The sequence below is a fragment of the Aythya marila genome (assembly GCF_965140915.1).
Source record: "Aythya marila genome assembly, chromosome: 16".
Taxonomy (NCBI): domain Eukaryota; kingdom Metazoa; phylum Chordata; class Aves; order Anseriformes; family Anatidae; genus Aythya; species Aythya marila.
In genome coordinates this window covers 13,308,359-13,332,714 of record NC_139057.1, presented here as the reverse complement: position 1 = coordinate 13,332,714, position 24,356 = coordinate 13,308,359, and the positions used below count along the sequence as shown (strand labels likewise).

Here is a 24,356-nt window from a genome sequence, read left to right as displayed (position 1 = left end):
GGGGCCGGGCGCGGGGCACGCCGGGGAGGAGCGGGCTGCCGGGAGGAACCGGGAAGCGGCCCCCAGAGGGCGGGTGACGTCAGCGGGGCGTTGCCATGGCGGCAGCGGCCTGAGGCAGGGCCCGGCCCGGGGAGGTCCCGCAGCGGGCTGGGCTCGATGTTAATAATTATCGAGATACAGACAGCGATACAGCCGTGTGTCGGCACTGCCGGTATCGGTACTGGCGGTACTGGTCCTGGGGCCTCGCTTCAGCAAACGCCAAGGGCGCCCCGTGACCCAGCAAACGCTGGGCAGGGCAGGAGCCCCCCCACGGGGGGGAGAGACCCCCAAAATCACCCAGTCCAACCTCTGAGCTAACACTGACCTGCCCTCCACTGAACCGTATCACCAAGCACTACACCGAAACGTCTGTTACAGCCCCCCAGGGATGGTGACTCCACCACTTCCCTGTGCAGCCTGTCCCAGTGCCTCACAACCCTCTCAGTAAGAAGTTCTTCCTAACATCTAACCTAAAACACCCTTGGCGCAACTTTAGCCCGTTCCCCCTCGTCCTGTCACCAGGCAATAGAACAACCTCCACCTCGCTACAGCCTCCTTTAAAGTACCTGTAGAGAGCGATAAGGTCACCCTTGTCGCTGAGCCTCCTTTTCTCCAGGCTGAACAAGCCCAGCTCCCTCAGCCGCTCCTCGTAGGACTTGTTCTCCAGGCCCCTCACCAGCTTCGTCGCCCTTCTCTGGACTCGCTCGAGCACCTCGATGTCCTTGAAGCGAGGGGCCTAAAACTGAACACAGCACTCACCAGAGCCAAGTAGAGGGGGACAATCACTTTCCTAGCCCTGCTGGCCACACAGCCCCTGCCTCAATCTGGCTTGTTAAGTTTGTAACGGCAGACACAGAACAAAGACAGGCGCACACAAAAAAAAAATACACAAGAAAAGTCCACCAAGGTTCAGAGAAACCGTGCCCAGGGAAGGAGAGCCCACAGCTGCACACCTCAGGAGCTGGAACACCGGCAGCGCTCTGCCTGCCCTCGGTGACTCGCAGCCCCCTGCCCCAGCCCGGCAGCAGCCAGGCACCCGCCACAGGAATGCGGCTCCTGGGTTCTCCCCGTTTGGCCCACGGGAAACAGAACAATTTGTGCATGTCTTAATTGGCCCTGGGTTTCATCAGAGCTTATTCAGCTGGGCAAAACAGCACGGCATGGGATTTCAGAGCTCCTGGCTTACTGCGATGAACCACCTTCCCCACACAGCACAGCACCGAGCACTGCTCACAGCTCACCGCGCCTCAGTGACAGCGTCTGCTTTTTCGTAATTAAATTCTCTTTCCCACAAGGTTTTCCATCATGACAAATTTTAATCTGCAGAAGAGAGGGTTTTGTTCTTCTTTTAAATACCTGCATTTTGTTCCTTTTCAAACAAAGGCACTGAGGCCCCAGGACCACCTACCTGGGGCAGCTGCAGAGCCGCCAGCCCCTGGGAAGCAGGGGGACAGCAGCTGCCACGCTCCTGGGCATCACCCAGCCCTTCCCCAGGGCGGCAGCATTCATCAGCCACAAGGCTTCCAGGCAGAGCTGCACAACCACCCGGCCCAGCCGCCCTTCAGCTCAGGGCCCTCTGTTGTTACCTCACACTAATCACTCGGAGATTTACTCTAAGATCATTACGGCCGAGGGAAAGCTGCGCTGAGCTAGCAGTGCCCGTGAGCACAGCCCCACCACACAGGTACCGAGCATCAGTGCAGCATCTTTCGGCCCCAGCGTCCCGCGGCCACACGTGAAGCTGTTTTACAGCTCTGCTCCCAACCCTTGAATTCCACTCAGCGCAGCCAGCGGACACCAGATTCCAGCACCTGGTTTCAACTGGCTGAGCTGGGGGAAGCAGGGGCCCTAAAGGAAGGGCCATGGGGGCCTCCAGCCCCCACCTGTGAGCTGAAGGAGAGCCGTGCCCACGCGTTGGCCTCTCAGAACAGAGCCAGCTGCAGCGAGCGCCCAAAGCCACATAATGACACTGTGCAGTGTGGGCAGCGAGGGGAGGAAAACAGTTTGCTAAATATACTCCTCCTAGTTCCTTCTCCTGTTCCCTTCCTGTGAGAACTGTTTTTAAAAGTTATTGGGGGCAAATAAACTCTGCCCTTCAGAGCAGACAAGGTTCCCAGAAGCACAGAACCATTTCCTCCAAGCATGCTTCCTCAGAGCAGGATGCTTGGGGTATTGCTGAGTTTTGAGTACGAGCAGGTACCACGACCTCCCGGCCCCTCCACAACCTCATCACAGTGCCAGACGTGTTTTTGATCAACGTTTCTTTCCACTGAGTCAGCATTTGCCATGTTCTGGCACGTCCTTGTTGCCTCCCATCCTGTTCCTCTGCACCTCTGGAGTCCAGACTCATCCCTTCTTCTCTATGCCCTCCTGCAAACTCTCAGTTTCAGAATTAAGCAAAACACACCGCAAGGACACAGCAGGAGTACCTGGAGGTCCAGCCGTGGGCTGGAGCTCAGGCAGGTTGCAGGCAGGCAGCAGGGGCAGAGCAGTGGGAGCAGTAACGCTGGGCTGACTGCACCAGCAGCCAGGAACGGCCACAGGTTGCCCCACGTGGCAGCAGCAGTGAGGCAGGGCACCCCACAGCCAGGCGTGCGGCACCCAGAGCTGACTGACCCGGTGCTCTGCCCTGCACCACCCCCAGGCTCAATCGGCAGCATCTTCACAGCGACAGCTGATCAGCTCATCACCCCAAATTCTCCACCTGCTCTGCTGACCTGTACAAGACAAATGCAGCGGGGAGAGCAGAGCATGGGGACAGCATGTGCCAGGTGGACCCCGAGGCAGCAGGGGTGTTTCTCCTGGTCTGGGTCACGTTCCCTTTTCCCACAGGCAGGACCAGCTCACCAGCACCAAACTAAGGCTGAATGTAGCATGGGAAGGAAGAGGGAGCCTAGCAGGCAAAACCACACTCGACTGCTCTCCTGCCTACTTTGGGCTCCACGCCTGCCCACGCAGCTCCTTTCCCAACACCACACAGCTTTCAGTTCCCTCCCATTAGGTGCCCTGGGTTTGGTGTTCCCACCTCGCTTTTGGGACTCCTACTTAGGCAATCAGATCAGAGGAGCCGTGTGGACAGCAAGAGCTGTTCCAGTCGCACAGGACTTTCCTGCTCCCTGACCACTGCCACCCCGCTGCCAGTGTCCCACTGAAATGATTAACCAGCCCATAAAACTGAGCTAAGGGAATGTAGGGCTGGGAATCAGCTAATGGAGGAGTGCAGCAGATGCTACAAATCTGGCTCGTGGGCACATCACAGGTTTCCTGTGTGACCCTGGACAGGTCGCCTCGCCCAGGCCTTCGTTTCTCCCACTGTACAGAAGTGTCAGGAAGGGAGGTGCCACATTTAACTGTTCCAAGGACTGGCTCGCTGATATCTAAGGCACTTGGAGATCCTTGGGTATGGAGAAAACCATGAGACCACCACTGTGGAAGCAACACCAAGCACACGTGTGCCCAGAGCCAGCAGCACAGAGCTGCTCCCACCCATCGACTCGACACAGCATGCCAGCTCCATGGTGTTTATAACACGTAGTACAGACACGGTGATCTTTCTGCTGATAACAGACAGGGAAAAGAAAGATACCAGACAAGTCTGTCAGGGTATTTCTGAACAGTGTTCCCGAAGGATCTCAGGATGAACTTGCTTCCACTAGGAAGGATCATTTGTTTGCTCTTGGAAAGGCCACCCAAATACTGGGCAATATAGCTTTCAGGCCAGAAAAACCACAGATGGGACAGGCTGTGATTTGCAAAGCCACCTGATTTCAGCAGCTCTGTTTGTTGCACGTTTGTTTGCTCTTTCTTCTCACCCTGATTCAGGGATCTTAGTCTTTCCTGCCCTAGGCTGACCAGTGATGCAGAGAGACAAGAAAAGACAGAGCCATTCCCTTCAGTGCCTTGTGCCATCAGTAGCTTCCAAGCAGTCCTTTGCCCAAGGACGGGAAGAACAAGTGGAGATGAAAGCCCTTCTCTCCCATATCCATCCACCTCCCCACAAGAGCCTTGGTCTTTTTCACTGAGCCAAATTTCTGCACCACGTCTGACGACCCCAGCAGCAGCCCTGAGCCACACGGTGGCTCTTTACACAGTCACTCCGTCGTCTGGATGTACACGGGGACAGCCAGCATGGTGCAGGGGCCGTCCGAGGCAGCCTGCAGCTCTGCCAAGGACAAATTGGACGTGATGCTGCTGGGCTGCCCAGGAACAACGAGGTCTGAGTCAGCAGCTCCTGACCCACCCACCACAATGGACAGGACCGCGTCCGATTCCTGAAAGGGTTCTTTGTTCGGGCTGTCGTCCTGGGGGCTTTCCCCAGCGGCACCGTCCTTCAGCTCCGCCAGAGCCAGCTGGTTGGGGATGGACAGGCCCACCTTGCGCCCCCGTGCCACCCGTTTCTTCTGGGGCTTCCTGAGCTGCAGGTCTTTGTCCTTGGGTGAGCCCAGGCGGCACTTGTGGTCCTTCATGTACTTGTGGCGCGTGAAGCCCTTGCTGCAGGTGGGGCAGCGGTATTTGTAGTTGCCGGTGTGCGAGCGCTGGTGCTCCACCATGTGGGCTCGTCGGCTGAAGGACTTGTTACAGTACTGGCACTTGTGGATCTTCATCCCTGCACACAGCATGGGAGGAGAGAGAGCTCAGTTAGAGACCCTGCTTCACAGCGCAGACCTTCAGGAAAACCTGCACCAGAGGGAACGCACGACAGCTTCGCCTCCTCTTCCAAGCAGATGTTCCCCAATAAAAGCTCGACACAGCCACCTCCTCCCTTGAGAAGCCCCATTCTTTTCAGTTTGCTAATTAAAACAACCAAAAACCCCACAGTTTAAGGAGACATTTGTCAGGCAAATACGCAGCCCCTAAAGGATGCGCTGCTACACCTTGAATGGCCGTGGTTACAAACAGCTACAACATTCATTCCTGCCTCAAAGGAGAGGTTTAAAATATCACTACAAAAATAAAACCAAAATAAAAATAATAATAATTAAAAAAAACACGGTCAGGTGACTGTGATGAAAATGCAGAACAGCTACATCCTGACCTTTTTTCCCCAGGTGTATTTGGTGAGGAAAAAAAAAAAACAACACTTTTTTTTCCCTCCCAAATGTAGTCTGAAACACATCATCCACTGCACTGCCAGCGCAGTCCCATCTGATCACACCTTGTAGGGCTTTGGATGTGCCAGGAACAAGTCTAACAGACAAAAATCAAGAAGTTCCCTAGGGCACAGGAATGATTTGTCTTTCCTAGAAGTGGAAGCATTTTTTTGGACCACAGAAAGAAGGCAGTCAAATCCCAAGGCATCTCTTTTTGAATGTGAGATATTATCGGTGAGGAGTGGGCAGGGCACTCCGGATATTCATTTGATAGCAAACACACTTCAAGCCTCCCCAGCAGGCCCTGCTTACAGACTTGCATTGCTTTAGGAAAGAGCCTAAAGCTTAGACACGGTTGTAAAATGCAAGCTCATTTAAACAGGCCTGCAGCAACAGAGATTTAAAAAAAAAAAGTCTAAAGCTGATAAGATATTTTAAGAAGTTGGGTTTATATCTGGGGAACACTACCATATGCAGGGGGAAATTCTTCCATACAAAACTGCACAGTAGTTGGCCAAGCAAAGGGACACTGCAGGGAAAGCACCCAGCACACCTGGCACTTCTGGGGATATACAGCTGAAGTGCTTCCACAATTTTCCTTCTCTTGTTTCTCCGGCTTGCTCCCGTACCACACTCCCACACAGCCACACGGGATCACAGCTACTTCGTTCCCAACCACCAGCAGCACAGGCAGGGGCCAGCTGCACTCACCTGAATGGGACAGGATGTGAGCCTTCAGCTTGTCTGGCCTGTTGAACTCTTTATTGCAGCCCGTGTGGCTTCTGTAAGAACAAAAATTGCTGGTCAGCAGCATGAATCAGCTGAGGATTGATGTATAAACAGAGCCCGGACCAGAGAGAGATCCACAGCCCTTCTCTATAGCAGCACCCAGATGGGGCCCTGCGTGTGGTCACAGTCAGCGCCCCAGTGCTTCTGCCCTTCTGGAGGGGAAGGAGAGAGAATCAGGCTGCTACAGGGACACGGGGCTTCTGCTAGGCTACGCATCGCCTTTGCCTCGCCACAAATTCTCCTAAAAGCAGCAGGTTTGGGGTCCCAGTTGGAGGCAGAAAAATGCTGGAAGGAGCTACACGGTGGTTGGAAGCAGGGAGAAGTCAGTCTTGGCTGCCTCAGAAGGCCCATGAATGTGCCGTAGATTTGGGGATGGACCTCCTACACCTAGATTTCTTTGGCTTGTACATCAGCTCCTCTGCTTCTAAGTGCAGCTGGGGATACCCTGTCAGTCTAGCAGTCCAGTGCTTCGTACTCAAACAACACTCTCTCCTCCCCAGAGCTCTGCAGGTGCAATCCCCCAAGCCTCCCACATACATAGGCATTATTTTACAGGTCTTGAGGAATTGAGATGAAGTGATGTGGTCCCACAGAAAGTCAGTGGCAACTGAGGCTTCTGGGTTCGCAGTGCAACAGCGTGCAGCATTCCTGCCTCCCCAAGAAGCAGAGGATGGGAAGATGCTACATGTACCCTAGGATACCTACAAGGGATGTTTTTTCCTTTCCAAACCCCACAACGAGCCATTAAGACATGCTGCCATGCTGGAGACGCTACGTACGAGAAGGGACATTTATATTTCTTGAAAGGCTCATGGATCAGCATATGCCTCTTGAGTTTGTCTTTCCGATTGAAAGCTGCATCACACACTGAGCACTTAAAGGGCTTTTCACCTGAATTAAAGAGAGAGAGAGAAAGAGAGAGATGAGTCGGGGAAAGTGCAGTCACTCAGGGCTCTTCTAGTCATGTGCAGGATTCAATCTGGCAGCAGTGCCACTCTGCTTCTCTGGAAGCTGTCCCAGGTTTCCCTACCCCGCCCTATGGGTAAGCAGATGGATACCGTCCCCACTGGGAGCTGCTCCTGATCTCCAGGGCAGCTCCCCTAGCGTTTGCAACCCTGGACATTGGGGAAGCCAGTTCTGTGTCCTGCTTCCAGCTGCTGGGTACAAGACTGAATCAAAGCCATACAGCTCCTAAAAGCCACGTTACTGGAGACGACTGACACAGCCAGCTCTGTTACTCTGGTTATCAGGACAACAGCCAGAGCACCATGGAGCTCAGCAAGGACCACGACACGGAGACACCCAGCACTGCAGCACCGGCAGAGCCCGTACCCGAGTGGATGTGGGCGTGCAGCTTGAGGTAGTGCTCGCGGCGAAAGAACTTCTTGCAGATCTGGCACTTGAACTTGCTGCCCGCACCGTGCGTGGGGATGTGGCGGCGCAGGTACCTCTCGCAGGGAAACACCTGTCAGCACACAGAAACGAGGCTAAGAGCCAGCAGCACAGAAGGGACATCGCTGAGTTGAACGGGCAGAAGAGTTTTAGCCTGTACAAAAAGCACAAGCAGCTCACAGTGACCGCTCTCTTGGAAAGGAAGCGCTGAGGAAACCTTTAGTTTTGTATAAGGAAAATACAGACAGAGCTTTATAAACAAACAACAAAACCATTTATCCTTAGGAAACACATGAGCTGAAACGTTGCTACTAAATTTTTGAACACCACAGTGCTGAGGAGCAGCTCCCCAGATGGATGCTAAGGCCAGCAGGGACCCGCTGCACCCGGACCCCCAGCAGTTCCTAGCTCCACAGGGATGATTTCAGTCTGTGCTTCCTCACTATCCATTACCAAAAGCTCCCACTCGTGGTCTTTACAAAACCAGTACGAATGGTTCCTTTGGCTGACGGGGCTACTGGAAATACCCAAGCTAAGTGAATTCCTGATGAGGATGCTGTGAGCACGTATCTAGGGGGAGCACAGAATGTCTGGTACCCAGGACTGTGTTCTTTCATCTCCAGAAAAGAGCGCTATTATTAAGAACACAAACAGAAGTGAACAATACTGCTGCAGACAGTGGGCTTCCAAACCCCCCTGCTGCATGCTGGAAGTCCCATCCTGGTGCAGAAGGGCATCTCCCTCCTGGTGGGGGGAAGTGGAGAGATGACAGGTAAAGACAGGATCCTAACCATGGCAGGAGCGTGTTTCTCCTCCCTGAGCTACCTCAGTGCAGAGAGGACAACCCTTTGAGACTGCTCCTGCCCCTATCACAGGGTTTTCATTTCCGTTGCTAAGAACAGAGGAGCAAGGGTCCAAATTTTAGTCTGGATTTCAAAAAGGAATTCACTGGAATTCAAACCCCACAAAGTTCTGTCCCTCAAACCCTTTTCAGGGCAATGCTGAAGAGAGTATTTCCAGCCCAAACCCATCCATACACTGCTCCTGTCACAGTCACATCACTCAAAAAGGTTTCCCTTTGCCAAGGACACAGAACATTCATCCAAAAGACAGGAACAAGGGGAAACCCAGAGACTTCTGTTGCAACAGGAGATGAGGTCAGAAACACAGGTGTCCAAGCTCCCCCAGAACCTAGGGATTTCTGCTCACAACCCTTCCAGACACAGGTAGCCAGCCATGGGGGGTCAAAGGCACTGCCACCAGCCTAAGACTTCCCAAAACCAGCCTCACCACTGCTGCACCTGCTTTTAAGAAATAAGAGAGTGCAGTTCTGTGCTGTCATGGGAACAAGGAAGCTCTCCTTCCAAATTCTGCTTGTTTGGTCAGCAAATTGGACCTGGGAGAAAAGCCAGCACTACAAGGATGAACATACTCTGCGTGAGGCCAGGGATGGGTGCAGTCACCTCTGCCTCTCTGCAAAGCACCTCACGAGCCCACCAGGCCACAGCGAGGTGGGAAGGGAGAGGAGAGCGAGTAGAGGGGTCTCGTGCCCCGCACAGCCCCGGCCACGTGCCCAGGACCAGCTCAGGCAGTGGCTCCCCACCCACCTTCTGGCAGTGAGGGCAGGGAAAGTTGTGCGTTGCTGTCTGCAGATGATGCTCCAGGGCTTCTGGCGTGGAGTACTTATTTACACACTTCACACACCTGAATGTGGAGAGAAAGACAGAGCCCGTGAACAAGGCTACGGGCAGCAAACCCGCCACGGCAGGCAGACCCACGCAGCTCCTTCACCCACTGCCTTCCAGGCTGACTTCTGGCAGGGTCAGCTTGGCACAGGTGGTACCAGCACCGCCCGACTGCCCCGACACCTCAGCAACCCGCGTGGCCAGATCACACACACACACAGCATCCTTCACTGGGGAAGAAACTGGAACCCTGGGCAGACAAGCCTTGAAATTTCCAGTGCTCATCCACGCAAACTCCCGTGGGAGCACCCACAGAGGAACATACACGATCCATGGGGACAGCTTCCACGGCTTCTCCTCGGCTCTCTCCACCTAACTCACCTGTTTTCACAAACCCTGGTGGTATTTCTGAGACCTCTGCCAGAGCTGGCTGGTAATAGGCAATGTGTACGTGCATCATCGATGAGGAACACGCACACAGGCACCCTTCTCACCACGTATCTGCAGTGAAGCCTCTTTTGCTTAGAGCAGACTAAAACCTCCTCGAACAGAAGGAAGGCTCTGACCCCATAGATCCCTGGTAGTAAGCTGTAGGATGAAGCTCCACAGCACCAGGCTGACTAGAAATTATGGTCTAAGAAGTAGCAGGCATTAACCTACTAGGCTCTGAGGTGACTTGCAGTATCCTCTGGGCTTCCTTCTCTTCCTGATGTCCCTACAGGCATTTCAACAGCTCCAGAGAGCTGTTCACAGAACTCCCTCACCCCTTCCCCCTACACTAGTAGAAGGGCTTTTTTCCAGGTAAGATAGAGCCCTTCACAGCATAAGAACAGGAGAAGTAACTCATTTCACCTGGGCACAGCTTCTACAGCCCACAATCCCTTTGCAGTTTAGAGACTCAGCCTGGGCCCGGGGTCACTGTCCCGTTGGGGCAGACTCAGCTGTGCTCTCCTCCCTCCTGACGGGGTGATAAGAGGGCTTGCAGTGGGGGGCTCTTCCCACAGAGCTGCACCCAGCCTGTTCCTGTCGTTCTGAAAGGCCCTTTGCATTCACCACACGCGGCTCCAACAGCCCGGTGGGACCCCAGCTACCACCTGCGTGCACCAGAGAACCGTGGCTGCTGAGCAGGCAGCCCCCTCGTCCCCCTGTCGTCCCCACCGCTCTCAGGCAGCCACGCTCTGCACACACTCACTCCTACAAGCCTTGTGAGCACCGATTGCTACTGTACTTGTACACGGCCACGTCCTTCTTGGGGCTGTGCTGGGGCAGCAGGTTGTGGGAGTACTGGTGGATGCCCAGCTCATACAGGGAGAGGAAGTCCTTGCTGCAGAGGTGGCAGCGGTAACTCAGCTCCTCCTGGTGGCTCTTGATGTGGTCGAGGAAAGACTCCAGCTTCTGGAAGGTCTGAGCGCAGCTCTTCACCACACACTTGTACACCTGGGTGAAGGGAGAGCAGGGGCAGTGGCACAGCGTGGGAACAAACAGGGCAAATCCTCTGCCAGCAGACGGAGCAGCCTTCCTAGCTTGGAAATCATTGCAACTGGGCACTCTACAGAACACAACTGCTGCCCCTTAGTGCCCTGCACTGGGGAGCAGCTGAGCTGATTTTATGGACAAAACAGCACCAGGGCTCCCAGAGCACCCCACCACGCTCACACACTGGCTACGGGGCTCGGTCAGGGCAGAGCAATGAAACCCAGCCCTCAACTGCAGCAGGAGCACAACGTGACAGTAAAAAAAAAAAAAATCCTCTTCCCATGAGCAAGAACGGTGCAGAAGAGCTCAGCACCAAAATGTGGCTGACAGCTTTAGGTGAAGGCAGCAGCAGAACCTGCTGGGAGCTGAACAGAAACCAGAACTGCACTCCTGCAGCACAGCACCCATCGGGCTGACACACAAGGACCTGGCAAGATCTTGGAAAAGATCCTCCTGGGAGCAATGTCAAGGCGCATGCACACAAGGAGATGACCTGAGACAGCCAGCACGGCTTCACCAAGGGCAAATCGTGCCTGACCAACTGGTGGCTTTCTGTGGTGGAGTGACTGCATCAGTTGACAGAGGAAAACCAACCAATGCCATCTACCTGGCCTGAGCACAGATGGGGAGAAGAACTCACTGAGAGCAGCCCTGCAGAGGAGGACTTGGGGGTTCTGGTGGATGAAAAGCTCAACATGAGCCAGCAGTGCGTGCATGCAGCCCAGAAGGGCAACTGCACCCTGGGCTGCATCAGCAGAGGGGTGGGCAGCAGGGGAGGGAGGGGATCGTGCCCCTCTGCTCTGCCCTCCTGAGGCCCCACCTGGAGCCCTGCATCCAGCTCTGGGCCCCCAGCACCAGGAGGATGTGGGGCTGGTGGAGTGGAGTGGGGCCAGAGGCCACAAAGATGCTCAGAGGGCTGGAGCACCTCTCCTGGGCAGGAAGGCTGAGAGAGCTGGGGGTGGTCAGCCTGGAGAGGAGAAGGCTCCAGGGGGACCCAGTGCAGCTTGTCAGTACTTGAAGGGGCTTGTAAAAAGATGGGGAGCAACTCTCTGACAGGAGGAGGGGGAATGGTTTTAAACTAAAAGGGGAGAATTACGTCAGAGGTTAGGAGGAAATTCTTCCCTCAGAGGGCGGTGAGGCCCTGGCACAGGCTGCCCAGAGAGGCTGTGGGTGCCCCATCCCTGGGGGTGATCCAGGACAGGTTGGACGAGGCCCTGGGCAACCTGGTGCAGTGGGTGGTGTCCCTGCCCATGGCAGGGGGTTAGAACCAGGGGATCTATAAGGTCCCTTCCAACCCAAACCATTCTATGATTCACCTGGCTCAGGGAAGGACCCCACCAGGCACAGCCAGCCCCACACACCCAGCCTTCTTCCCTGACACTCACAGCCACTCGGAGGACACCCAGGTAGCACAGAGCCCAAAGCAGGGCTCGCTCCCTTCCCGTTTCTACCTCTGGGGTGAGAGCAGGCCCAGGAGCAAATGTAGCTCCAGGAAGCGAACCCCTCCGGCCCTTGCCTCTTTCCACATCGTGAGAGCTGGGCCAAACCTACCCACCTTCCACACGATACTTGTTCTGCCTGCACAGACTGCCTGGGCACTCCCCTGAGAAAACAAGCAAGAAAGCAAGGCAGGAGAAAGGGGTGTCGGTGTGAGCGCCTGGGAACACCGGAGTGGTGAGACCACAATGCCCCAGCAGTGACCAGCCTGAGAGCTGCTACCTACGCTGAAAACTTTGGCCTCTGCCTCTTTTCTTTTCCCTCTAGCCACCCAGACCTGCTTGACCGTTTTTTCCCCAGTGGCTCAGCAGGGCGGGGGAGCTTTTCAAAGCCACCCAGAGCTCACAGCTGCAACCCAGACGTGCAGGGAGCTGAGCTGCACAGCAAGCACTTACTGAGCAAGCAGCACGCTCAGGACAGAGCCTGCGATCCTGTCTTAATCTCACCAGCACCAAAAGGTTCCTACCTGCTCGTTCTTGTGTTGCGTCATGTGTGATTTGAGCTGGAAATAGGTGTTGAATTTGCTGGGGCAGAACTGGCACTGGTAAGAGCTGTCGATCAAGACAACCTGCTTGGCTTCCAGTTTGCCTGCCTCGCTCTCCTCCATGGGGCTCATGTCTTGGGGCGGTTGTGCGGGGTTCCTCGAGGGCTGAGTCAAACCTGGAGAAAAGGGAGAGAGAAAGTCACAGGCTGCCACATGACAGCTCTGAAAGCTGTTCTGCAAGCTCGGCACTGCTGAGACACCCAGGCCTGGCTCTGGATCCAGGCTCCTCCTTCCTTTCTTTAGATCAAATCTCACTCTCTAATGACCGAGTTCTTTAGATCTAGAAAAAAAAAGAATCTTTAGATTCTTTAGTTTAGGCAGATCTTCAGATCAGAATCTCACTAACAGCCTAGTTCTAAGCCTGCCTACAGATGACCAAGGGCTCTGACCTCTCTGTCTTCTTCTCCTTGACCAATTCTCTTCACCACAGCGCTTCCAGGGACGTAATTGTTGTGCCCTGTCAGCAGGACAGGCCCCATCCAGGGAACCAGTGCCAGGCTCGCTCCCAGCTCCAGTGGTCACCTCCAGCCAGCAGCAGCCCCGATGGCTGCAGAGAGCAGCTCCCAGGGACCTTCCCCAAGGTATGACATTGCCACAGTGCTGTTCCCTCCCCTCCTGCCTAGGGCTGGGGCTACCAGCGGAAAGGGCATGCAGACACCATCAAGAAGCTTTTCTCTGCTTCTAGAATGTTCGGTTGGCTGCTGGGGACAGACACAGCCCAGGCCTGACTTGCACATCACCAGAGCACCAGGTGTGCTAAATCACCGGCTTCTCCAGCCACTGAACCAGGGCAGCCCAGGGTGGCTCGTGCAGTACCAGCGCGGCACCTGCCAGGGAGTCAAAAGGGGAAGGAAGGTTCTCCCTGCTCCTGGCACGTCCTGGCACACAGTTTGGAGCCCCTCTCTTCACCAGCAACTGAACTGACAGCGGCTGGGGGCACCCAAGGACGCAGCTGCCAGCTAGAGTGGAGCAAATGTGACTCGGGCAGCGTTTCCCTGGTGAGTGCTGTTAAATCCCACGGCAGGACTACAAACAGCACGCACGGCTCCTTCCCTGCACAGGACCAAGCGACACAGGGATGTGTGGAGACCTCACATCACTGCCCTGCCCCTAGCTCACGTTCCCAGGCAGCAAACCTGTGTTCTCCTCATCCTCCGTCTGGTTGGGGTTCAGGGCCATGACCTGCACCGTGATGGAGTTGCGGGAGATGGTGCAGCCCAGCCCCGGAGGCCAGACCTTGTGGGTTTGCATGTGTTTCTTCACGTTGGACTTCTGGGCAAAGGCTCGGCCACACACGATGCACTGGAAGGGCTTCTCCCCTGTGTGACTGAAGGCAGAAGGCACCGGATCAGCAGCCAGCAGAGAGAGGAGGCAGCCCCCGGGCAGGGACCGTGGTGGGGCGGCTGCTGCAGGACTGCACTAGGAACTCTCTGCTTAGCAGATCAGCACCTGGACCAGGTTGGATGAGGGCTTTCAGACCCCATCAACCGGAGTAAGAGGACAGTCAGAGGCCTGGGGGAAACAAGCCTGGCACATATATGCAGTGCTCACAGTCTGGGGGTAGCAAGGGACCAAAGGAAGAAGTGGGAGAGGAAAATAGCTCTGCAGCAACATCAGGGCATTTGGTTTGGGATTTCTGCATGGACCCCTGGGACCCCATCATTCTTTTCAAGGGTCCAAGCCTCTTCTTCCCTGTTACCCCTCCCTCCCCTGCACACGTGGCTTCTAACTTGGAGTCCCCCAGTCTCTCTGAATTTGCTCCCTGCTGTGCACAGCAGAAACATCCTTCTGCCCTCCTCTGCTGCAGGAGAAAAAGCTGGCTGTGACACATGGAGCATGCCACCTGAGGAGTCCAGGATGGGAAGGGGAGCAAAATCACCACTTGTTCCTTCTCACCTGTCCTGAGCTCAGCAGTCTCCACTGGAGAAAATGCTGAAGAGTTCAACTGCCTCCTGTCAGAGCTCTGGCTCTGTAAGAGCTCCCCATGTAGACACTGGGCTTGGTTTATGGTTTGCTAATAGCAGCCCTCCTGCAAGCAGGAAGCAGCTTGCGATGGAGAAGGAAAGGGCAGAGGGAAGCAGTGGAGACGACACTGCTCCAGCAGTCAGGTAACAACAGCTGTGGCTTTCAAGGTCTCATCAGTGAGGAAAGCAGGCTCCAGCCTCAGCCCATAAGCAGCAAGATCACGTCTACAATGCAGCCTTCAGCCCAGCTCCTGAACTGTGAGGGAGAGCCTGGAGGCAGGGGGATGAAGGATGACCTCCCAGTGCAGCACGGACTCTGGGAGACACGACAAATGCAAGGTCTGCTGGGCTGTGCAGACTCCCTCAGCGTTCCTGTGCCCGGGATCCACCCCAGGCACTCTGCTGTGCCCGGCCTAGCGTCACCCTTACCTTCTGATGTGCTGCTGCAGGTCAAAGTTTTTGGTGAAGGCCTTGTCGCAGTAAGTGCATTTCAGCTTGGGGGACTTTGGTTTCCCTGAAAGAGCAAGAGTGTGCAGAGGAATGAGCCGGTGTGGCATAACCTTGCTTCCCCCTGCACTGCAGGGCCCTCACCCCAAGACATGACTGTGCAGGACCAATAATAAAGGGCTCATGGAAGGATAAGATCTGCCTGGCCAGACCAGGGAGAGGTTATGGGACAAGCAAGTCTTTAATGTAGCCTGAGCTAACTCTATAGGCACTGAGGAGAACAGAAGTGGGGGACAGGGAATCCCTTCCGGGCATTAACCACTCCAGGGACCCTTCCAGCTACGCTACAGAGTAAAGGCACGTTGGGTGTTAGGAAAAGACACAAGATCAGTGAGAGGAAGGGCCCCGGTTCTGTCTCTCTCCTATGAACTCACCAAGGTCAGCCATCAGCCAGAGCACATGCATATTTCTCCCCTCCAGAAGATCGGTCAGCCACATCTTCTGTCTACTACGATGGGGTATAAACCAATGGAAAACAGCAGAGCCGTGGGCTGCTCTAGGAAACTCTGGACTGAGAGCTGCAGCCTGCACGGTCGTTCACAGCTCTGCAAACAACGTTAAAGCCTGGTGTTGGTGTAACTCTACGGGCCCAGCCTTCCTGGAGCAGCCTTCCTCCACCTCGTGCTTGGGACCTCCCTCGTCACTGGGCTACACTCACGGCCACCGCACCAGTAAAGGGCAGGCTCTGACCAGTAAGGGGCAGCGGGGGATCTGGGGCTCCTCTGTGCTGGGACTGGGCATGCCCCTGGCCTTCCTCACCTGGGAGCGTGTTGTGTTCACAGACACTGAAACACCCAAAAGGAGGGGATCTGCTGAGCTCTTTGTAAGATGCCCTTCAGGATCAGTCTCATCGAGCCCACACACCCTGTGGCTGGGCATTATCGCTTTGGAGAACAAGGACCAAGCTTTAACACCCTATTTCGCAGAATCTCCCCGTTTTCAAGCGTGATCCAATCGGCACGGAGCCGCGCAGGTTTAGCACAAGCTTGCCCACGCAGCAGCACAGGGACAGCCCCTTCACGTGCGCTCAGAGGTGACGAAGCAGCACATCCACATTTTCACCTGCTCCTGACAGCCTGGGGCAGGGCTTGGTGTCCTCCCAGGGAGCTGCAGGCACAGCTGGTGCCACCCCACTGCACCCAGAGAGCCCGTGGCACAGGACAAGCGCGGCATCCTGCAGCCTGGCACAGGGCAGCTGCCACGAGGACTCTTACCTTCCTGCAGCCCACTCTCGTTTTTGGATCGCCTACTTTTGACAGCGGAGGTGGAATCAAAACCAACCACATTGCCTCCTCCTGAGCCGCTCAGAGGCGCGGGAGCACTGGTGCTCTTGGACTTGAACCCCTGCTTCCCAGGGCTGTACACAGGGGGAGAGGGGTACACGGGGCTCTCCACACACTGGCCTGGTACCTGCAAGAGTTCAGTTATCAGAGAAAAGAGGCTTGCTACGCAGCACAGCTCCTACCACCCGCCACCTCCAGCAGCAGCTGCCCCACCAAGCTGGGAGTCTGCCTGAGTTTTCTCCCCCCGCCAAACAACCAAATTCCTGGTTCAGCAATCCAACGGTGCCTCTCTAAAGCAACACACACAGTGCAAAACTCTTGCTGAACACCACAAAGTACCTGGGAGTGATTACAGCAAGAACAGAACAGCAAAGAAACTCTGAAGGAGCCCTCTGGTACCCAGCTATGCCTAGTGCCTGCAAGAGTTTCTCATCCCTTCAGAGCAGGGGACCAGGACCACCACCGCTGAGCCTGTGGGCTCACAGCACCCTGAGGGTGCCTGCAGAGGGGAAGGAGGACCACAAGAAAATGCCAGGTGGCAAAGCAGAGCTGCTTGCATCAGTGCTGCTCCTAGAAATGGATGTTTGGAGTAAAAAAGTCCAGGGTGATTTGGGTTTGGGGCGTTTCTGTTTCCCACCCCGATAAATGCAGTGCCAGCTATCCAACACCCCAGCCCGTTTCTGAGCACTCATCTCGCTGACACCTTGCTGACCGGCACCTCTTCCCAGAGGAAATCAGCACGGGCAGATAACCGGCTGTACCCTCCCCGTCTCTAACTCAGTGTTTTGAGCCCAGGTGACCCCCGAGCAGCGCTGCAGCCTGACTCACCCAGGAGGACGGAGCCCCGGGCTCAGCCTTACCTCCATGGGCGGGTAGGGCTGCATGCCCAGCGCCTGGATCTCCACCGAGCTGTTTGCTGCCAGAGGAGCAGGAGCACTGTACACTTCGACCACGCCGCCGGCGCTGGGCTGTCCCGGAGCCCCCAGGCTTGGCGGGGGAGGCGGCGGGGGCTGAGGAGGAGGCGGCGGAGGGGGAGGCGGCGGCGGGGGGGGCTGCGAGAGGTACCCAGCCCCAGCGTGCATACTCAGGCTGCTCTGAAACCAGAACAGGGAAAGACAGACAGATAGGACGTTGAGAACACAGCCCTAGTGTAGCAGCAGGAAGCTGGAGGGGCTGTTCCCGCACACACGCTCCCAGCCCTGACACAAAAGGGCACCTCCAGGAGCAGCGGGGGTGTCTCGACACAACACAGCCCGGTCCAGCCATCAGGTTGGATCAGACCACGCTGCTTTGGCCTGTCAGCAGGCACTGCCTCCTCCAGAACTCAAGCATCCAAGCCCCACTGCTTTTTTTTTTTTTTTTTTTTGCTTCGTTTCTAAAGCTTTTAATCCTCACGATTACAAAAGACCTTTTCAGAGCAAGGGGAGTGTGGCCAGCCTGGGCAGCCCTGCAGAGAGCCCAGCACAACCATCCCAGGAGGGAGATGCACGAGGCAAACTGACAAGGACCCTGAAAGCCAACCACAGTCAGTGCAACAGACAGCCAGGGACACAAAGACTTGGGCATCCAGCAACAGGGACACGAGCAGAGAGCAGGCCCTGTCATGTACCCCATGCTCCCACCCAGGGCTGGCTGTCCCACTGCAGGAAGGTGCCCGGGACCCCACCTGGAAGCAGATCACCAGGCCCTGATCAACCAGCTGGGTTTTCCTGCTGCCCAACCACAGCCCCGAGCCCCTCACCTGCACCGGGGGCTGCACGGCGGGCATGGGCTGGTCCAAGGACGTGAACGCAGACATGGCCGACATCAGCACCTCGTCGCTAACCAGGATGTTCCCCTGCACCAGGGTCTGAATCAAAGGCGATGGGGGAACGGTGATGTACGTAGAAATTTGCTGGAAGAAAAAGAAACAGAATGCTGCATTGCTGGCCAGCAACGGGACAGAATAATAAACGCAGAAAAATGATGGCACTACTTTCTGCTGAGCCTCTGAGTCTCTGCTATCCGCTGACCAGAGGCTGTGAAAAGCCACAGTAATGATCTATGGGTCCCTAATAGCTCCTAGCTGTAACAATAAGGCAGCTCCAGGAATGTTCTTCATTCAGAAAAGGAGGTATAAAAGATGACAGCGGCTTGAGAAGGTGCCCACTGGCTACAGCTAAAATCTGTGGTTATTAAAGATCTGCGGGACAAACCCGTCACAGACAAGCTCAGGCTTTCACTGGACACCTCCCCCCAGCGAGGAAAGGTGGAGAACAGAGGGAGGCTGCTCCAGCTCCAGATGGCGAAGTTGTTTGCAGGAGACTGAGAGAGGGACGCAGGGAGGAGGCTGCACAGACGCTGCCCTCCTCTGCCCATGAGCCAGTGAGACCCCTGAGCACTGCGCAGCGAGCACCCAAGCACGCTGCAGACCTGCCAGGTGGTGACGCTGGGGCTCCTGAGCAGAACCAAAGCCTGGCTGTAACACAGACACGCTGGGAAACCCTTCCCGGCCAGAAAAAGGGCTATCAGCCAGAAAAAGGGCCATCAGACGCTGGGTACTGAAGGCCACCTCACTGCAGAGGACCAGGCAGATTTAACCATGAGGTGCCAACAGCACCGCGACTGACACAGGTCAATCGTGAGGCGTTGTTGGACCTAAAAGCCTCACAGAGGGTACCCCAACTCCCAAAATCTGGGTGGCAGAGCCTGCTGGGCTGCAGCACAGTACCTGTCGGCTGGCGCTCGGAGCCTGCTGCACCGCTGTGATGGGGGGGCTGTACACGCTGCTGCTGGCCAGAGAGACTGTTGAGAGGGAAGGGGCGCTTCCCTGGCACTGCTCTCTCTTGTGGGTCATGAAGGCAGGCAAGGAGTTGAACTGCTTCTTGCACTTCCCACACAGGAAGACGTCTTCGTCATCTGCAAGTAAGAGAAACAGCTCCCTGCTGCCGGCCGCGCTCAGCATGCCCCAGAGCTGCCCCCGACAGCCACAGCAAGTAAAGGCGAGGCAGCAGACGCCTGCTGTGTCTTGGCACCTCGCGGACATCATCGTCAGGAGACACCAGGTGCAACCGTCCTTCTTCCCCGATGCCAAGCTCTCCCCACAGCCAGCTGATGTGGACAAGCCGGCCTTGGCTGCGCTCCCACACACAAACCCTGCTGTCGCCCTCTGACAAGCTGAATCCCATCACCTGTCCTCTCATCCCGAAGACGTGATCAAGGAACCCAGCCTTGCTCCCCCAGCAACTTCTGCTGTTAAAACAGCTTCTTCCAAAGCATTTGCATTAGCCTGGCTGAGGCAGATTTTATTGCTCAGGTTGCACAAAGGATGAGGAACACGCAGCAGGGCACACAGGGGAGGGCGGCTTCTGTCTGGGACCCACCCCCAACAAGACCTCTGGTCTTTGGTGCCTCTACTTGGTGTTAGAGGCAGGAGGAGACCACAGCCCAGTTATCATTAGCCTAGATGAAACTTGCAGCATGAGCAAATCACGTAAGCTCACGCCACTTTTCACTTGAGCCGGTCAGACTCAAACCTCTTGGAAAAAATAATATTCTGTGGCTCACAAGGTGGACCTCCTGTTTGGGGACACGGCCGTAACTTCTGCAGGAGCACAGCTCAGACTGGGCACTGCAAGAGGCTCTTTCTCCCATGGGATCCCTCAGGAACTCACTATCTAATCGGATCTGATCAGCAGTCACACAAGGGGAAAAGGGGTAAAAAGAAAAAACACACTCACAGGGAAAGGCGCAATGTATCAACCTACTGAACTGGCTGGTGCCGAACTGCCAGACTGCAGCACGCGGGGAGCCCGGGGATAAAGCAACCCCCGTCCTAGTCGAGCACTGGGAGTTTGTGAGTACATGTGTGACTGCACTGATACATCCCCAGGGGATAAGGAATGGCTCATTAAATAAATAAAAAAAATATGAACATGCAGTCATGGCAGAGAGTGGCTGCTCCCTTCTTCCGTGCCTTTAACGGCACCATGTAGCCCAGCCTAACGCCTGACCTGCCCCAAAGCATTTCTGCTTGCCCAGGTGCTTGCTCTGCTCCTTCCTCCTGCTCTGCCAGGCCCCGCTGAGGGGTCACAACGCTTCCAGCAGCGCCCTACACAAGCAGGGTGCCTGGTCTGATAGTCACAGAGCGCGCCGTGGGAGGAGACCCCCAGCCCACCACCCCTCGCCCGTCTCTCCCCCAGTTCGGGACTCACCCATGGGCGGGATGGCGGTGGAGGAGCTGACGCTCTGAGCAGACGGGTCTGTTACTCCTCCCTGACCATCCAGCAAGGACTGCACGGCCAGCACCGTCTGGTTATCCATTCCTGGAAGGAGACAAAGCACGGGGGGTGAATCGGGCGTGGTGTGAACGCAGAGCACCTTGGGACCGGGAGCTTGCTCACGACGAGTCGCGGAGGGAGGTGTTCCCCACAGAGCCCCCCTCACCTTCTCACCACCCTGCTCCACGGGCAGTCACGCTACAGCAACGCTCCCACCTGTCCTTTGGCACAAGGAAAGGGAAGGGAAGAAGGGCAAGAAAGCTGAGAGAGAGCTTCATTTCAGGCACGGGTTGCAGTGAGGAAGGATGCTTGCAGACAGCAGGTATGAAAAGAGCTCAGAGGCGGATATTTGGGACGTCACAGGCCATGCAGCCCATGTAGGGGCTCTCTGGGAACACAGTGGTACACAGCAGAAGCAAGCCACCAAGCTCGCTGATGACAAAATGCCCGGGGTGCAGCCACCTGGATTCAGCCCGCACCTGAGCTCCTGTGCGGTGCAGGAGAAACACCTCCCTGTGCGCAGGGTCAGCGCTCCTGGATCCCATCAGACACAGGGCTATGAACTACAGGAGGGTTCAGAGACAGCATTAAAAAGAACAGATCAAGCACGGGCTCCTTGGAGAGATGCTTCGAGCAGACCTGGCTCAGCCACTTACAGGACCACAGCTCCCGCTGCCCCCAGCGCTGAGCCTCCGCGGGTGCCTCTCCCTCAGAGCTGCCGGTGGCTCTGTCACTTCCAGCTCCCCCGGGACTCCCTGAGCGCATGCACACCCAGGCAGATTTGGTGTCAGAACGAGCTCGCTTGCTTTGGCACAAATGTTTTTCACCACAGCTAACATGATCTAAAACGCTCTAGATGAACACCGCAGTGGGGCCGGCTCGCCTCGGGACACAGCCGGCCAGCAGCACGTGGCCGACGCATCACAGCCCGTGCACTCCTTCTCTCTTTAGAAATCATAGGGGAAGAATCAGAGAACAATCATGAAAAAAATAGCTAAAAGGGGGGATTGTTAATGCACCACTCCTCTCTGCTAATTTCCTTACCACAACAAATCTGTGAATACAATAAATGGCACACCAAGGCCACACGTGGAGATTAAGGGGCAAAGCGGGAGGGGAGAGTTCATAGATTGCTTTTTACTTTTCATCAAGATCTTTGCAGATCTGGAAAAAAAAAAAAAAAGAAACCTGTAAATCCCTGAGTAACTCTGAACTCAGGATTACACACTGCAGTGAACAGCAAGTGTGTCCGTGCACTCATTTTCAGACCGTGCCGGTGAGCGTGGTACCCGATGAGAGGTCCCCTGGCCAACAGCACCGGGAAGGGAAGTAAAACACCCAACGGAGTCCCGCATAAAAGCACGGCGCAGCAGCAGCATCAGCCTCATTTCACCATTACGGGTTCCTCTTGCCATTTTAGCATTGCTCCTGGACAGCAAGGATGTCACCTCCCCGGCGGGAAGCACATGCAGGACCCACAGCATTTTAAAGACACCCTAAAAACGTGTTTCTCCTACACCTCAGGATTAACAGCGGGACTCCACGAGCGCCTTCTCCATCCATCATCTTTCACCAAGGAGAGGTCACAAACACCTCCTTGGCGGGACAGCACCGTTCTGCCTGGGAGCAGAGGCACGAGCAGATGATGCCGCCTTACACCCTCCTGTAAAATTACCCCCACACCGACGGGAGCCCTTGGACATCGCTGAAGGAGGCACAGCACAGCTGCAGGGCCCGTTCTGCAGCCCCTTGCTGGCACGGAGAGCCGTGTCCCTCCCGCAGGCCAGCTCCGCCGGCACCACGCCGCTGGATCCTGGCAGGCTGGCGTTAAAACCCACCTCCTGCTCTGCACATCATCTCCTGGGCAACTGCAAAGGCGGCACTGCGGGCTGTGGTTGGCACATCCAAACCAGAGGGAAGCGGAGCGCGTCTGCGGGGGAAGCAAGCTGACAGGACACAGCATAAAACGGGATCAAACGCTCAGTTTCAGTTATTATGAAGATAGGAGTGGAAATGGTGAACTGCTCCCATCTGGCTTGCACCAAGACCACCACGCTCGCTATGCCCAGCACTTCGCGCCTGGGTTTCTTTCTGGCTCTTCAGAGCGAAAAATCCGCGTGATGGCCTCGGTCCGGCTTGCAGGAAGGGGATTAAGGAGAAACCCAAACCTACAGACAGGCAGCGCTGGGGCAGCATCGCATGCGGCCAGGGAACAGCAGTCCAGGACAACCTGAACAATCGCTCTTCGTCCATCTCCCTTTTGCACAGACACGCAGGGAGTCCCCCCTGCTTCTCGAGTTAAACGCAGGATGGCACCCGTAACACGGGGCAGAAACCCTACATCCCAGGTTCAGGAACCAAGCAGGCCACCGGGCCGTACCGATGCCATCCCCGGGCTCCGTGAGGCAGCTGCGGAGCAGATCTGCACCGAGCACAGCCAGCAGCAGCCTGCGGGATGTCCTTTGGAGCCGTGAGACCTTTAAAAAGCCACCTCTGCCTTCCCAGCAGCAGCAAGCTTTCCCTACAACCTGCCCAAAAGACGAGGATCTGAGGGATGCCAGGCTAAAAACCCAAGGCTATGGATTTGCCACGATCCAGGAGTACCGACACAAGTGCTTGCAGCTGTGCACAGATGCCGAGTCACCGACCCGGAGTCTGACAGAGCACAACAAACACCAAGAGCTGCCGGTTACTGTGGGCTTGGAAAACAAAACAAAAACCACTCCGCCGAGATGTTTTGCCCTCCTGAATTTGGCGATGAAACCCACCCCACAGAGAGGGACCGGGGCACACACGGTGCTGTCAGACGCCCCAGGAGACCCAAGGGGGGAAGCATCGCTTCTTGCTCGTCTCTCCGCTGCTGTTATCACAGGTGCTGGTCCTAAAGCAGGGGCGGTGATGCCGCTGCAAGGCCTGCCAGCCAGCGGTGTCCCCTCACGTATGGGAAAACGTGGGATCCGCTCCGGGGGATACGCGCTTTGGGAAAGAGCTCGCCTCTGAACGGGCTGACCCCAGGCACAACCCCGCACAGCCGGGCACTGGCCGTGCCACGGAGCCCCCACACACCCCACAGGGCCACGCACAAACACCCAGGGGTGAGAAGCAGCCCGGGGGCAGGCAGGGGGCACGGCTCGAGCCCTGGTGTGGGGTAAAGGGGAAAACCCCAAAGCTGGGTCGGTGGCCGTGGCCGAGCGTGCCTGGCACAGGGATGGGGAGCGAGGGGCGCCCCGGGGGCTGGGAACGGGGTGACGGGGTGCCCCGATGTGTGGGGGCTGTGAGGCGATGGGGAGCCCCTAAAGGCAAGGTCACGGGGATGGGAGATGTCCCATCGGGGGGTGCAGCAGTGTGCGGGGACAGGGTGACAGGGTGACAGGGGTGCCGCAGCACCACCCCAGGGGGGCGATGGGGCCCTAAGGCTGAGGGACACGGGGACAGGGACCCCCAGGGACCCCCAGGCAGAGCCTGGAGGGGCAGCAGGAGCGTGGAGGGGGGGACCCGGTGCAGCGGGGGGGACACGGGGACGGCAGCAGGAGGGGGTCCCCGGGCGGGGAGGGCAGCGGGGAGCCGCGGGGGGGTGGATGCGGGTTTGGGGCGGGCAGAACCGAGCCGGGGCTGGGCTGGGGGCGGCGGTGGGGGCGCAGCGGGGCCGCCCGTTACCTTCCAGCGCCTCGAAGATCGCCTGCGCCATCTTGGAGCCGGGGCGGGCACGGAGCGAGGGGAGGGGAGCGGGGAGGGGAGCGGGGAGGGGAGCGGGGAGGGGAGCGGGGAGGGGAGCGGGGAGGGGAGCGGGGAGGGGGCGGCCCCCGCCCGCCCGCCCGCCGCCAGGGGGCG

At 56.6% G+C, this 24,356-nt stretch overlaps 1 protein-coding gene across 2 annotated transcripts; it reads right to left on the bottom strand.

Moving 5' to 3' along the window:
* Positions 1-1,400: 1,400 nt before the first annotated feature.
* Positions 1,401-24,217, bottom strand: ZNF341 (zinc finger protein 341). Of its 2 annotated transcripts, none has more exons than XM_082773443.1 (15): positions 24,183-24,217; positions 20,460-20,570; positions 18,977-19,164; positions 18,008-18,160; positions 17,127-17,360; positions 16,198-16,393; positions 14,906-14,990; positions 13,649-13,839; positions 12,435-12,628; positions 10,224-10,432; positions 8,918-9,014; positions 7,251-7,383; positions 6,698-6,809; positions 5,841-5,911; positions 1,401-4,645 (listed from the first exon to the last, which is right to left on the bottom strand). In XM_082773443.1, the coding sequence occupies exons 1-15, from the start codon at positions 24,211-24,213 to the stop codon at positions 4,131-4,133; spliced, it is 2,520 nt and encodes an 839-aa protein (XP_082629569.1). In that variant the 5' UTR covers positions 24,214-24,217; the 3' UTR covers positions 1,401-4,130. The 2 variants fall into 2 exon arrangements, with proteins under 2 accessions (XP_082629569.1, XP_082629570.1); XM_082773444.1 differs by lacking the exon at positions 24,183-24,217 and adding an exon at positions 22,364-22,397.
* Positions 24,218-24,356: the final 139 nt, after the last annotated feature.

Excerpts from the sequence above, each read along its gene's own strand:
- ZNF341 (XM_082773443.1), bottom strand. The coding sequence starts at position 24,213 with ATGGCGCAGGCGATCTTCGAGGCGCTGGAAG. Across the intron at positions 10,433-12,434 it reads CGCAACACAAGAACGAGCAG|GTGTACAAGTGTGTGGTGAA; the intron begins GTAGGAACCTTT and ends CCCTTCACCCAG. Across the intron at positions 9,015-10,223 it reads AAGGACGTGGCCGTGTACAA|GTGTGTGAAGTGTGTAAATA; the intron begins GTACAGTAGCAA and ends CTCCACATTCAG.